Here is a 14,616-nt window from a genome sequence, read left to right on the forward strand (position 1 = left end):
AATTGTGTTTAACCACTGAAACACTGTCTTAGAAAATGTATGTTTGCTTGAAGGGGCATTATACATGCTGTCTGTTGGATGTCAAAACATCTGGCAAAAGAAGAGCTTTAGTCACAGTAATTATTATCAGGATGTCAGAGCCTTACACAGAAGAACAACAAAACGACAGCAGTGGGACCAGATTGTGCTGTTGCCCAGAGGACGTCTCACATATTATAACCCTTTTATGTTATTGTCTAATGAGAATAGACTCGTCAGTGCATGTAATTCAGTTCTTAAAACTCAACGTTGTAGGAAAACGAGTAAGGCGAGCAAAGAGCAAAACAACAAACTTGACCTTTGTGTCGAAGAAAAACAATCTTATTTAGAATTACATTCAATTGAGAAGCAAAAAGTGCTTCTCAGTATATTTATTATTCTAAAGCAGCTTTACAAAAATTGTGGCTTCTCAGATGTTTGAGAAGACGATGAATAAATGTAAATTAATGTAATACAGCCACATAGTAAATGATAATATTGAATATTTTGTAACAATAGGAATCCATGCAAAAAGCTTTTTTTTTTATTAAACAAGAGAACAAACAAATTGAGTTCGAAAGTCTATGGGAGAACATAAAATGTGAAGGAAAACAGGATTTGAGATCCACAGATACTGAGTTATTCATGCTGCATCTGTACACGACTTTGTAATTAGTAGGGGGCGCATATTGATTTAATTGAGATGGTAATTTAGCTGGCAGTGACTCACCTCCTTTTTTGTGTGTGCTGGTGATTGTGCAGATTGCAGCAGTTACTATATTATATTAGAACACATTTATCATTCATTTACTCTTTGAATGGGGAGAGGTGAATAGGTAAATAGGTAATTTAGGCCCTCAGACTGTGGAGCTGTTGTTTTTCCTCATGCTGCTGTGCATGGCATCCATTCTTTAAAAGGATACTTTTGTTGAACCCCTGGGATTTTTATTTCAAGAGTTTCTGATAACAGTCTAGTTGAAATGTAGACTGTAGTAGAGCACTTTGTACCTTTAAGATCAAAGGTTGATATCTATCTATATATATATATATATATATATATATATATATATATATATATATATATATATATATATATATATATATATATATATATATATAGTCCCACTTGTAGTCAATAATTTTATCCCTTAAAACTCATCTTTGATCACCAAAATGACATTCAAATGTTTTTTCCTGTGAAAAAAAAATTGTCATGACTTGGAATAATTTTAATGTAACTATACACCCTTGCTTAATGCGGATCAATGAATATGCAAATTAGCCCCGCCTCCATTGACTCACACCATTTACATTTACATTTATGCATTTGGCAGACGCTTTTATCCAAAGCGACTTACATTGCATTCAAGATACACATTTTACATTTTGTCAATTCTTGCTTTCCCTGGGAATCGAACCCATGACCTTGGCGTTGCTAGCGCCATGCTCTACTGTTTGAGCTATAGGAAAAAGATAGCTAAAGACCTCCTTCGAGCCGGAGTCGAACCAGCGACCTAAGGATTGCCAACATTCCACCTACAGTCCTCCGCTCTACCAGCTGAGCTATCGAAGGCACACACCAGCACAGACATCCACTCGGTCAACTTTACTGTAGAAAATGCTGCACAATGGAATCGCTCTTTACAATGTCGGACACATAACGGTAATTAATATGATTAGCCTTTTGCTTGACTACATTATCTAACAATCTAACATCTAAAAAGGTGTTGCTAATGTTACACAAACCTTGTCCCCGTTTGCCATCTCAGTCTGCCTTCTAAAAATTTGTATCCTTAGAAACGCTTTGAACAACTTAGAACGTTAGTGGAAAAAGGCATGTAGTTCATCATAACATCGTAATATACATAATTAATGCTATATTGCAAAATGTGCATGATTTTTCATATCAACAGAAAAGGTTGATATGGTATCTCTTGAGACGCCCCTGCTCAAGAGCGGTCATAGTTAATGATATGCTAAACCCCACCCGTACGTTGACGTGATTGGTTACAAGGTATAGTTCAAACTGCATTTGGTCTTTGGTTCCCTGCAGTGGAGAAAATACTCAGCAATGGTGTTGACTTATGAATTTGCACATGGTTTCAAAGCATATTAAAAACACCACATAGACATAAACAACATTAAAAACTTGATTTTCAATTGATCGCATTTTATTTTGTTTCTCGTAAAAACGATTGTGTAAGGAATAATTGAATCCGCTTCACGCCGTGACCGCATTATCACCTCGGGTGTGCACTATGTTTCTAATAATTCAACGGTCCAGAGTCAATTATTCCATATATACTTATACTATGGTTACCACATCTCAAAAAATTGTTTAGATGATTTATTTCAAGACATTTGTCAGGTTTCGTCCTTAAAACGCTCTTGTGTGCAGGGCTAATTTCTTACGCATCTAAACCCAAGCCTCCGTTGCTAATTCCAAAACGTTATTTTAGAGCTAGTAACGGAGGCTTCAGCCACTGATGGCAGACTAATGCAGTGAGTTATTAGAGAGAGGGAGAGAGCGACCATATGTGAATTACCTGTCTGTGCGTCTCTTACAACAGTGTTCGGCAGCAGCGTTCAAATTTCAGCAACACAATGAAATGTTGATTAATGTAGAATTGGAAGTTGATTGTTTTTTTTTGTTGAAAATGAACATTTCTGCCTTAAAAAAACTGCCTGAAATATTCTTGGAAAATCCTTTTAGGGGCTCACAAAAATGGAATTTCCCCCTTTTAAGTGTCTAAGGATGAGTGCCAGAGACTCTTTACATGCCACATATTCACCCACTTCAATGAAGTCAATGATAGCGGCAATATTTAAAGTGAGCTCTTACTTGCTGTTAGACCCGACAGGACATCTAAATCCTTCTCTGGTTAATTTCAGTATGGCCAAGCTGCTGAAAGAACATAGAACAGACAGGGTAAGAAAGCAGAGGTCAAATCAATAGAAAGTGGCTATAGAGTCATGCTTTTCAGGCTTTCAGCTGTTGAGAGACAGCTGCCAAATTACAAATTCCCTGCGGGCTGGGCTGTCCGTCGTTTTCAGTGGCTGTGGATTGAGTTGGGCACAGAAGTGGCTGAGGGATTGACAAGAGAACACAGCCTTAAAGAGAACCTTGACAGGGGCTGCAAGACCGACGACTACACACACACACAAAATAACAAGATGTTCATTAAAGGGGTGATGAACTGAGAAATCAACTTTCCCTTGAGCTTTTGATATATAAAAGTTCATGGTAATATAAGAATATCCTGTAAGTTTCAGAGCTGAAAACGTCCTTGTTAGTCAAAGAAAAGCTTTTATTGACACCAGGCCCAGCAAACGATCGATTTCAGAATGTGCCCGGCTATTACATCTGAGTGTAGTGAAGCACTGCCTCTGCAGAAGAAGAACAACGCCTACTTCATCACTGCCTGTTTAGCCCCACCCACCGATTTGCGCATGTAACATTGAGCTACAAGCAATACACATGCTGTTGAGGATTTACAATTATTGTGCAGTGACTGGGTTCAACAGTAATGCAACATAACCAACTGTGTTCATTCTAATGCCTGATCTGAAATGTGATGTTTCATGTAATCAGATGTTCTTTGTCTGTGTGTCAGTAAATCAGACCAGTGACCTAAACATCAACTTCCGTTGTTTCTCTTAGTAGGATGAAAATATCTATTTATCTATTCTATTATATCTAATATCTATTATATCTGTTATTTAACAGTGATTAAATTCTATAAAGAAAGCGATCAAAGAAAGCTCCCTTTGCAATCGTTTGAGCAGCGCGCGCTGAACCTGTCAATCAAACAGGAGAGTTTATCGGTGACTCCCGTTTTATTCAACGAATCTCTTAACTATATCACGTTTGCACTGTCCGTGAAGATGAAAGCATTCGTTAGTGTACAGAAACTTAGTTGCAATGACGAGATCGCTGCTTTCATGAATGTGTGTGATCGGCTACAATGCATCATCGGCTCATCACTGCAACCTTTCATGCCAGTAGGGGTGTAATCGTACACAAAACAGAAGGTTCGGTACGTACCTCGGTTTTGAAGTCACGGTTCGGTACGGGTTCGGTACAGCAGTTTAAAAAATGCCTTTTTATTTAAGATAATGCTGTAAACTATATAGGGAGCCCTTACTTGCACATTATTACTATAATATTAAAGGTTTACAACAGAGCCCAAACTATGAGCCTATATTCAGCTGATATTCATGTTTAGTTATAGGATAATCAACACTCAAATAACACATTGTGTGCAAACATGTAGACTTCACATAAGGCAGTTTTTGCATTAACTCCTAAATCTAATTATAAAATTATGTTTTTTCTCCAATTCGTTGTTGAAATATAATCATAGTGACTGTAATTCTATGACAGATTTATCTAAACATAGCATTAAATAATCAAGACATCGCTAACAGGTTAAGTAGAATTAATATATATATATATATATATATATATATATATATATATATATATATATATATATATATATATATATATATATATATATATATATATATATATATATATATATATATATATATAATATATAGGCTAATATAGTGCATATATTTAGTGAAAGAGTTGATTTCTCTAGTGGACACTGAATGACTTCTGACTCTGAGGTAAATGATGCTGCGTGACATTGTTTACAAGCTGTTTGATATTTTTCTGCGATTGAAACACTGATTGAGCGATTACACGACATATGATACGTTTCAGTAAGTGTTATCCTCAACATACCTTAAGATATTAATTCATGTTTATTCTTCTGGAAGAGATGATCACATTCACACGTGCGCGCCGCGGCCGGTTGAATTGATCAGCATATGATCAGTCGTCACATTAAAGAGCATCAAAATGGCATTTATCGTTTGAATTTCGTGATAAAATGGACTGATTACTTAATATGTTCGAGTGGGAACTAGGATTGAAGTTTGTTCCGCGCTTAAAACAAGCCAAATGTTAACTGTTAAAGATTGCATTCGGAACCGTTCGGTACACAGACACGCGCACCAAACTGAAAGCCCTGTAACGAAACGGTTCGGTACGAATACGTTTACCGTTACACCCCTACATGCCATAGAGCTAAATATAATGCCATAGGTCTAAATGTAATGCAACACTTTTCAAGATTAGTTAACCATGAGAGCTGTTATTTTAAAAACGAGCTAAAAGAGGGAGTAATACTATTTCAAATGCAAAGACGTTAGCCAATCACAGCAGTTGGTGTTTACACTGAAGTCTCACAGCGGACACGCCCCTTAAAACGGTGCGTTCAAACCAGAAGGCTAAAATCAGGGTAGGAAAAATGTATTTTATTTATAAATTATCAATTATTTTTGATGTAAAAAGCATTCTAAAATTATAAGTGCACCCCAGGAAACATCATAAAACAATAAAAAAATGCAGTTCATGACCCCTTTAATGTTTACTTAGGGGGAAAAGTGCTTCTTGCACCATTACTTTTATTTATGAATTAATTTATACATTTCTGTCATGACAACTCTCTTTTGAGTGTTTGGCATGGTAATGGATATGACAATGCTAATATGTTTGGTCTTGGTGGAATAGATCTGCTACGCCGCTGCTGATTTTTGTTGCTGTTGCTGCTGCTGTTGTAGAGCAAGTACAGAACTTGCTACTGCCAATTCTTACACAACACACTGCTGTGAGCAAATAAGACACTGCTGCTGTAAAATATTGCATGCATGAATTACCTGTAGCAGATCTATACAGGTGGAGTTGGGGAAGGTGGAGGTTTTCTGAAAGCATGCTGCAAACTGCTACAGCAAACACTGACCAAGTTTTTGAAAGTTGAGCTGAACCAATCAGCTGTGCGCTTTAGAGAATATGATGTACAAGCAGATTAAGTTTAAGGACCTTTGTATACTTTGTATAGAATGGGATTGTATAATGGGATATATATATATATATATATATATATATATATATATATATATATATATATATATATATATATTATTTTTTTTTTTTTTTATTTATATATATATATATTTTTATATATATATATATATATATATATATATATATATATATATATATATATATATATATATATATATATATATATATATATATATATATATATATATATATATATATATATACAATTATATATAATAAATCTGATGCATTACATCTTGTACATGTGTTTTTTTTCAGACAGGGTTGTTGCTGACATACAGTTTTTCATAGGCCATAAATATATATATATATATATATATATATATATATATATATATATATATATATATATATATATATATATATATATATATATATATATATATATATATATATATATATATATATATATATATATATATATATATATAATAAATCTGATGTATTACACCCTGTACATGTGTTTTCTTTCAGACAGGGTTGTTGCTTACATACAGTTTTATTTCCTTTCCTTTTTCTTCAGTAGACTGTTCCTTAAATTGAAAGCACTTTGAATTTTTACGGTTCAGCAGCTCCAATTTACAGCAACAGCAAATTGTCAATGTATTATTTTCTTGCTGGTTAATATTGCTTGTTTTAATATCACATTCCAACTGTTTTGCAGCATTTCATTTATTCAGAGTCACCCAGCTATAAAAAATAATTCCATCTGTATGATAATCCTCAATCAGTTCATGTTCATAGAAAAGTAGGATCCTCTAAATTACCCTTTGCTAAGCTCTGCCTTCCTTGGCTACTGTGGCTAATTTAAGGATTATGTTTAGGTGTCTTTTTGTTCTCATGTGTTTGTTTTTGGTGGTTCAGTTTAGTCCTGATTAGTCCCAGGTAAATTCCCTTGGTTACTAATTATGTTCACCTGTCAATCATTATGTGTCCCAGTGTATTTAAGCCCTTAGTTTCCTCAGTTCTTTGTTTGGTATCGTCTTTGTTTAATATGATTGTGTGTTAAGTTTTCACCTGAGATCTGTGTATCTTTGTAGATTAATAAAGACGTGTTTGTTACACTTACAGAACATTCCATAAGAATGAACTGGACATTTATGTGAACAGAATGATTTAGTAAAATGCTCATAAAGTTAATGAATGTGGGATGGAATTAACTAATATAGATAGGATTGAATGAATAATGATATCTACCTTTTTTGTTGTTGAAAGAAACCGCATAGCATAAATCAAACTTAAGGCAATGAAACTAAGGTAACATATTTTTTATTGTCAAATTAAAAGAGGACAGCCTCATTTGAAAGTGGTTGCAAGTGATAACACTAACGTAACATTTCTGCAACACACTTATTTTCATTTTCGGTATTATAATTGCAGTCTCTGTACAGGGATCTCTTTTTGAAATCGTCTATTTAGACAGGCTGAAAAGAATATTGAGCGCAAAAGCTGATAAAGAGGTTACTGCAAGGGTTTAAGAGATGCTTGTCACTGTCAGACTGCAGACGAACTCTGCTTCTCTCTCTATCGCTCTCACAGAAGAATAGAGAAAGACTCTCCATCTTAACTTTACCCTGAGGCATCTCTCTCACGAGCAAGCCAGGTCAAATGTCTTTTCTTTCCTCTATTCTTTTTGTCTTTGCTGCGAGAGTTGATTGTGTGGGTTTGTGTTGTTTTGTGCAGGAGTGTCAGCGGAGCAGGCCTTTGCAAGACAGGGAGAGGAAAACTTCACAGAAGATGAGGAAGAGCCGGAGCGTTCTAACTGTGTCACCGAATGAGGTGAGTAGCCTACTGAGAATACAGAATCACATATTTTCAAAAACGACTAGTTGGTTGACTAATTTGTGTCATTAAACAGCTCTTTGGAAAATGTGATTCTAATTGGTAATGTGCAGCATTGAGCGGACAGGTGTTTTGGAATGATTTAATTGGTTTTGTATAATGAATATTTTTGTATAATTTTTTCCATACTTAGTTCCGGTCCTCGAATTTGATTTGCAGAGCCGTGCTCAAACAGTGATGATATTTAGTCCACTGGGACTTGTATCACATTGCTTGTCTTTGTTTGTTCCAGAAAACTTTCAGTCTGTGTGCTTTCAGTCTGTGCGCTTGGTTCCAAAAAACTTTCTGTTTGTGCTCTTGGTTCCAGAAAACTTTCTGTCTGTGCTATTGATGGGGATTTTTCAGTGACCTTTTATGCAGGTTACATCGTTATATCACTAGGTTACAACAGTCTTTATGAGTGGAGTTAATAGTTGTGTCCCGAATCACATACTATATATTATATATTTAAGGTCACATTTACTGTTGTTTGTCATTTCAATTGGAATCCTCGCATTCTGAAAAAAATTCCCCACATAGATTTTGCAACAGGTTCAAGTTGAGCACGCAAATTTGCCTTGTTGAAAGTGACTTCTGTGTGAGCTGTGCTTCATACTGGACATTGATACATAATGAAAAATAGACAACTGACAACTTAGACGACTTTTTTTGCCCACAAAATTTCACCATGCACTATGTACTCTATCTACTGTGTGGTGTATGAATTTCATAACATTTTGTCATCCAGCTTCAGATTGCGATGGTTTTCCTTCCGCATCACCTGAGTTTTTGAAGTGCACTTTTTCTGTTGTTGAAATTTTCAAACTGATCTCATGTGTATTTTTACGTAAGGTGCGGTTCTATCTCATATAGTTTCCATAGACAACGAAGCGTACAATATTGACGTATTGACAGCACTAAAATCCAAATGTGACAAAAGTCAGAAGTCGCATGGGTATATTTGTGTGCACCCTCAGATTCCAGATTTTCAAATATTCAAATAGTTGTATCTCTGCCAAATATTGTCCTATCCTAAGAAACCTTTATTCTGATGTATAAATCTCAATTTCCCCAAAATTTTGTGGTCCAGGGTCACAAATTATTTATGAACAACTTTACAGATGTACAAATGTGTTCAAATATTATGAATATTAAAATCATGGCATTAATATTTTGATTCTATTGTATTCATTTGTCATGTCAATGACATTGTTTTCAGTCACATTTATTAAACGCAGTTTACTCATCTAATTAATATGAAATAACATTTCTCTCTGTTCTGTGTGACTTTTGCTGAAAACTCATTTCGAAGGAGTGCATAATGTTAAGCAAGACTACACTTTAAAACATTAAAATAAATAGCATTTCTGTAATCATTTAACCAGTGTTTATCATGTAATATTTATTTTGCCGTGGGACACAAAAGGAGTTTTATCAGTATAGTCCTATGCTGTGACTGACAATAGAACCATGAAATACACCAAAAACCAACCTGGTCTCATTGTGAAAATGTACCTCTGGCAACGTTTTTGCAAACCGCCAAAATACGTACCAATAAGTATATATCTCTGCAGTTTCAAAGTGAAATGAACACTAGAGGCAGTAAAACAGCAAGCACTTTTTAATCGTTTTTTTTTTTCCATGTAAATGAATAAATTTTGTAGTTTGCGTCACTTAATTCGCTCCATATGCTCGGCTTTTTTTATGTAATAAATTTGCTCAGTAGCTCAGCTGGTACAGATTTGTACTTGTAATAATGAAAGCTCAGGTACGAATCCCGTGAAAGACAAGTCATGATAAAAGAGCTCAAAGATGAGTTCACACAAGCTAACAAGACATGGTTACTATTGTATTTTTGTCACATTTGCTTTTGTTAACACTATCGGTTAGGTTTAGGGTTTAGTGTAGGTGTACGTTAAAAAAACAATGTCACAAAACGTCAGATTGACTCTCATCTGTTCCGGGAAAAAAACGAAGCTTTTGGCGGCACCCAGTGGACATATCACTTTGAAACTGCAGTGATATGTACATATTGGTACGTATTTTGGGGTTTGCAAAAACGTTGCCAGAGGTACATTTTCGCAATGAGACCAGGCTGCCAAAAACGCAATCAATTTTATTCATAAACATTTTGAAATCCAAATTTAGAATTCATACATTTTTGAAGAACATACCCAAATTTTTACGACACATTTTATGGCAGTAATATAAAAAAAGTAAATTATGTTTTATATATACTTGTAAAAGGGCAATTATACAAATATATGATATAATTTTTTTTTAGCTCGAAATACATAATTTTTTCGTTTAACTGTTGTCAATACATCCATATTGTACGTTTCAGCATCTATCCAAACATACAAAAATGTACGTTTAGTACCTGTAAATGTATTAACAATAAAATCAGGCTGTAATTTTCATTGTGTTCACACTACTTACTATTTACTCTACAAAAAAAGCATAAAATAGTGCATACGTATGCGAATTGGGGTGAATCTAATGAGTCAACCACTGAACCAATTTGTTCAAGTACTCTGGAACCTTGATTCAGGAATGAAGCCAGTGACTGTCAAGCCCCTGTCCGTTTCTCAAAACCAAGTATGCGAACTTCAGACTTGTATCCTTGTTAGTTCAGACTTGCCAAGTTCGACTCAGGAGAACGAACTCCAAAGGAAGTCCGGTAATTCTGCAAACGGAACAGCAGCGTTCATGATAGCGTCACTCAGCTCGCTCTGGCTACTCCGGTTATCTCTGTATGTATACCTGAGGCTGCAATAAAACGAAATATGTTATAAGACACCACTCTGCCTCTTTTTGTTTTCATTTAAAAAAATCTGAAACAAATTAATAGCCACAAAAATGTATTTCAGGCAACGTGCACATTGATTATCTTCACTGAATATATTTATAATAAAACCAAATATAAAACTCAACCCTGCCTCTTTTCGTTTATTTAAAAAAAATTAAAGATATTATAATATGTGGTTCACGCAATAAGTGTGCATATATGAGATTATCTTCACTGTAATAAAAATTAAATATGACATAAAACACAACCCAGTCTCTTTTTGTTAAAGCAGCACTAGGTAACTTTTGCTCTCGGGCTCCCCCTACAGTTGTGAAACAGTATTGTCCTCTACTACTGTCGTAAACTGTCATTCTACATCAGCGGATGCATCGCACGTGCATTTGTTGACATGACAACTATGATAGCCCTGAACACTGCAGGAGTTCACATGCAGGTGTTCTGCTTGCGTCGCGTGTGAAATGTCTTCATCCCAGGTACAGTGGCATATGTTTCAGCATGTCATATGAATATAATTTCATGGGTTTTATTTTTTTCAAACGCCAAATGATCGCAATGCTCACGTTTACAAGCCAGCGTCATTATAGTAGCCTAGTCTATTGGTTCCCGTTTTACAGAATCTATATGATACTTCAATTCAATGTTTGAGTGGTAGGTAATAACCATATATCGTCAATATTATAATATCAAGCTACTAGGGGTGTAACGGTTCGCGTATTCGTACCGAACGGTTCACGGGGTGAGTTCCAAATGGAATCAGTATTCCCTATTTGATCATCCCTATGTGAGCAGGACACGGGAATCAGTATTCCCTATTTGATCATCCCTATGTGAGCAGGACACGGGAATCAGTATTCCCTATTTGATCATCCCTATGTGAGCAGGACACGGGAATCAGTATTCCCTATTTGATCATCCCTGTGTGAGCAGGACACGCGTGTGCCGTATGTAGCAGTTTTGAATGCACTTGGCAAAGGGAGCGGCGTAATTTCCTCATTATCTTCAGCTGGGATGTTCCCGTGACAATGCAGCGCCAGCATAAATAAATAGCCTATACAATTCATATTTTTAAGAGTTATATTACTTTTTATATACAGTATTACAAAGCATATTTTTATAAACATTTTAAAATAAAAAATGTTTATTTTTATTTGCAACAGTTAGGCTAAAAAAAAGAAAATGATGCAGATAAAACTGCGACATCTGCTGCAGTGTTGCCAAGTTCATACATGTCCGCAGGTTGAAGCGACCCCAATTGTGTGATATTTAGCACCGGGAATGCGTATTTCAGCAGGAAACCCTGCCAAAAAGACATATATTTTATCCCCCATAAGAGATTTTTACCAAAAAAACCCCACTGAAATGAGACTGGGCTTGTTTTGGGCTAGTTTTGAGTAGCGATTGGGCGGGTTTTGTTGTGAATATCTGGCAACCCTGATCTGCTGACGGACACTGTGCTGCGTTGTCACCGGAACATCCCAGCTGAAGATAATGAGGAATTTACGCCGCTCCCTTTGCCAAGTGCATTCCAAACTGCTACATACGGTACACGTGTGTCCTGCTCACATAGGGATGATCAAATAGGGAATACTGATTCCATTTGGAACTCACCCCGTGAACCGTTCGGTACGAATACACGAACCGTTACACCCCTACAAGCTACCCTAGATGAATCTGCAAATTTGAAAAATCGATTTGCATTATAGCTTGAGGAAAGACAAATAAACCAATATCACAAACATGTTAGGTATCCTAAAATATGATTTTGTATGTATTACGTATTTACTTGCAAGAATGTAGCCCCTCCTCCTTCAGCTCACGCCAACGAGCAAACGCTGGCCCAATGTTGATCCTCGTCCTGCCTTTAATCCGATCACTTTCTCGTTTCCTCTTTTTGCTTTCCTCCGACAAAACCTTTGCTTTCTTATTTTTCTGTGCTGCTTCGGCCATGACTATAACATTTGGCAAACAATTATAGTTTTTCTCGCACGTCCGAATTTAAGGAAGTGGGGGTGGGGGTGGAAGTGACGTATATGCTGTAAAGCAGTCGAATTTTATAGTTCTTTTTTTTCTCGGGTTACTACCCGAAACCCGAAGTTTAAAAGTACGATTAAAAACGATACAGACCCCGTCAGGCTATGGCAGACGTGTCATTCAACCTATTGTAAGTCGATGTATCATCACAAGAGTTTTGAAAATATATTATGAAGGTTGAAAAGTTACCTAGTGCTGCTTTAAATGTCAGTTTTAATGATCAAAGAAATAAATGAAACTTCACTTTGCCCTCAGCAAAAACCAATAGCCAGGGAACAAATTATAGATTCATGAGAACAAAGATCGCCAGTTAGATATACACAAGACGAATTATATATCTTGTTTAACCACTACAGAGACATCAGAGCCAGCGGCAAATGCCAGAAGGACTAGCCGAGGAAAGGCTGCTCTCGGCGGGGTTATTGAGCGCTGAGCGCCCACTGATCTACTGGATCTTACAATTCCGAAAACGCCAGATCAAAATTTCAAATAGGCACTCTCTTTATAAATAAACCACAGATTTGCGCTTTAAACAACTACATTCTCGCCTGAAAAAGTCTTAAAACTACATTTCGTGACACAATAATCGTAGTATTATTAAATTACGTGGGTTTTCTCATCCACTACTGACGCTTGTTGGTTGGTGTGAGATGCATTCTGGGATACCTGTCTGTCTGAAGTCCACAAAAGTCTCCTCTCGATGCATCCTCGATAAAAGGGGCGGATCAAGGAAACATCCGGGGATTTGAACTGTACTTGGCTAGATGTGAACTTTGAATTGGAAAAGTACTTGGGCAGTGACTGATGACGATTCACAAGTCCAGGAGAACACAAGTACAGACAAGAACGCATATTGAGAAACGGCCCCTGTCTTCTTTATGAGTGAGTCAGTGAATCATTCAATCAACGGATTAGTTAAAAAATACAGATTGATTCATGAACTCCACCATCTTTTAAAATATAATTATTACCTAAAATGGCTAGAGGTGCGTATAATGGTTGTTAAGAGCAAATGTGAAGACATGGACGTCAAAAAGTGAATCTACATCCCTGAGATAAGGAAGAAAATGACATGAGAAGGAATGGGGTAAGTTAAAAGGAACATAGAGGAGATGGAGAGGTGCAGAGAAATTGTCCCCAGATAAGAGCTGAGCCAGTGATCAAACCGTACAAAGTGTTCCTTGACAACCAGACTGTAGGACGATGTGTGTCTGTAAAGATAAATGGTGAAGATGTACAGCTTTTTTTTCAACTATCTTTCATACGCATCTTCTCACTTGTTCAGCACTCTTTTTTTCACTCTGTTTCCTTATCATCTCTGGTTTCCACAGTTTTTTTTAATACGGCCTAACTTCCTGTATGTGTTTTGTTTCAGCAGCTTTGTGGTCTGTTGCTTAACCTTGAAAAACACTATCCTTATTACAGAGGATGTAAAAAATTATTAAAGATTAAACAAATTGAAACATTTTAGAATCATTTTAAAGTCCCTGTAAAGGCAATATTAAATATGTGTTCTGAGTTTGTCACACCACAGAAAAATGTGTTATTAACCACTCAGACAAATTTTCTCTGCTCTCATACACTGGGGGTCTGTCCGCTGGCTGCGCTGAAACCACTAACATTTTTGGTTGCACTTTATTTTACAGTATGTGCACTTACAGTGTACTTACCTAAGAAAGTACTAGTTAATATAAGGTAACTTACATGGGTTAAGTTTAGGGGAAGCTTCAAGGTTTGTACCTAGTTATTACCCAGTTATAATAACTAAAGTGCATCCGGAAAGTATTCACAGCGCTACACTTTTTCCACATTTTGTTATGTTACAGCCTTATTCCAAAACGGATTCAATTAATTATTTTCCTTAAAATTCTACAAACAATACCCTGTCAAAGAAGTTTGTTTGAAATCTTTGCAAATTGATATATATATATGGAGATGGTGGTCCAGTGGGTTAAACCACTGAACTGATATGCAGAAGGTTGCTGGTTCGATCCCAGCG

General features: G+C 36.0%; 1 protein-coding gene across 2 annotated transcripts in view; it reads left to right on the forward strand.

The window, feature by feature from the left end:
• The window catches only part of pde4ba (phosphodiesterase 4B, cAMP-specific a), a 200,900-nt gene that overhangs the window by 42,064 nt on the left and 144,220 nt on the right, over positions 1-14,616 (forward strand). For both annotated transcript variants that reach the window (XM_079840808.1, XM_079840809.1), the window contains one exon: positions 7,640-7,735. In XM_079840808.1, the coding sequence (XP_079696934.1) occupies positions 7,694-7,735 (42 nt within the window). In that variant the 5' untranslated portion in view covers positions 7,640-7,693. The remainder of the gene's footprint in view (positions 1-7,639; positions 7,736-14,616) is intronic.

Source organism: Gobio gobio, assembly GCF_949357685.1.
Source record: "Gobio gobio genome assembly, chromosome: 17".
NCBI lineage: Eukaryota > Metazoa > Chordata > Actinopteri > Cypriniformes > Gobionidae > Gobio > Gobio gobio.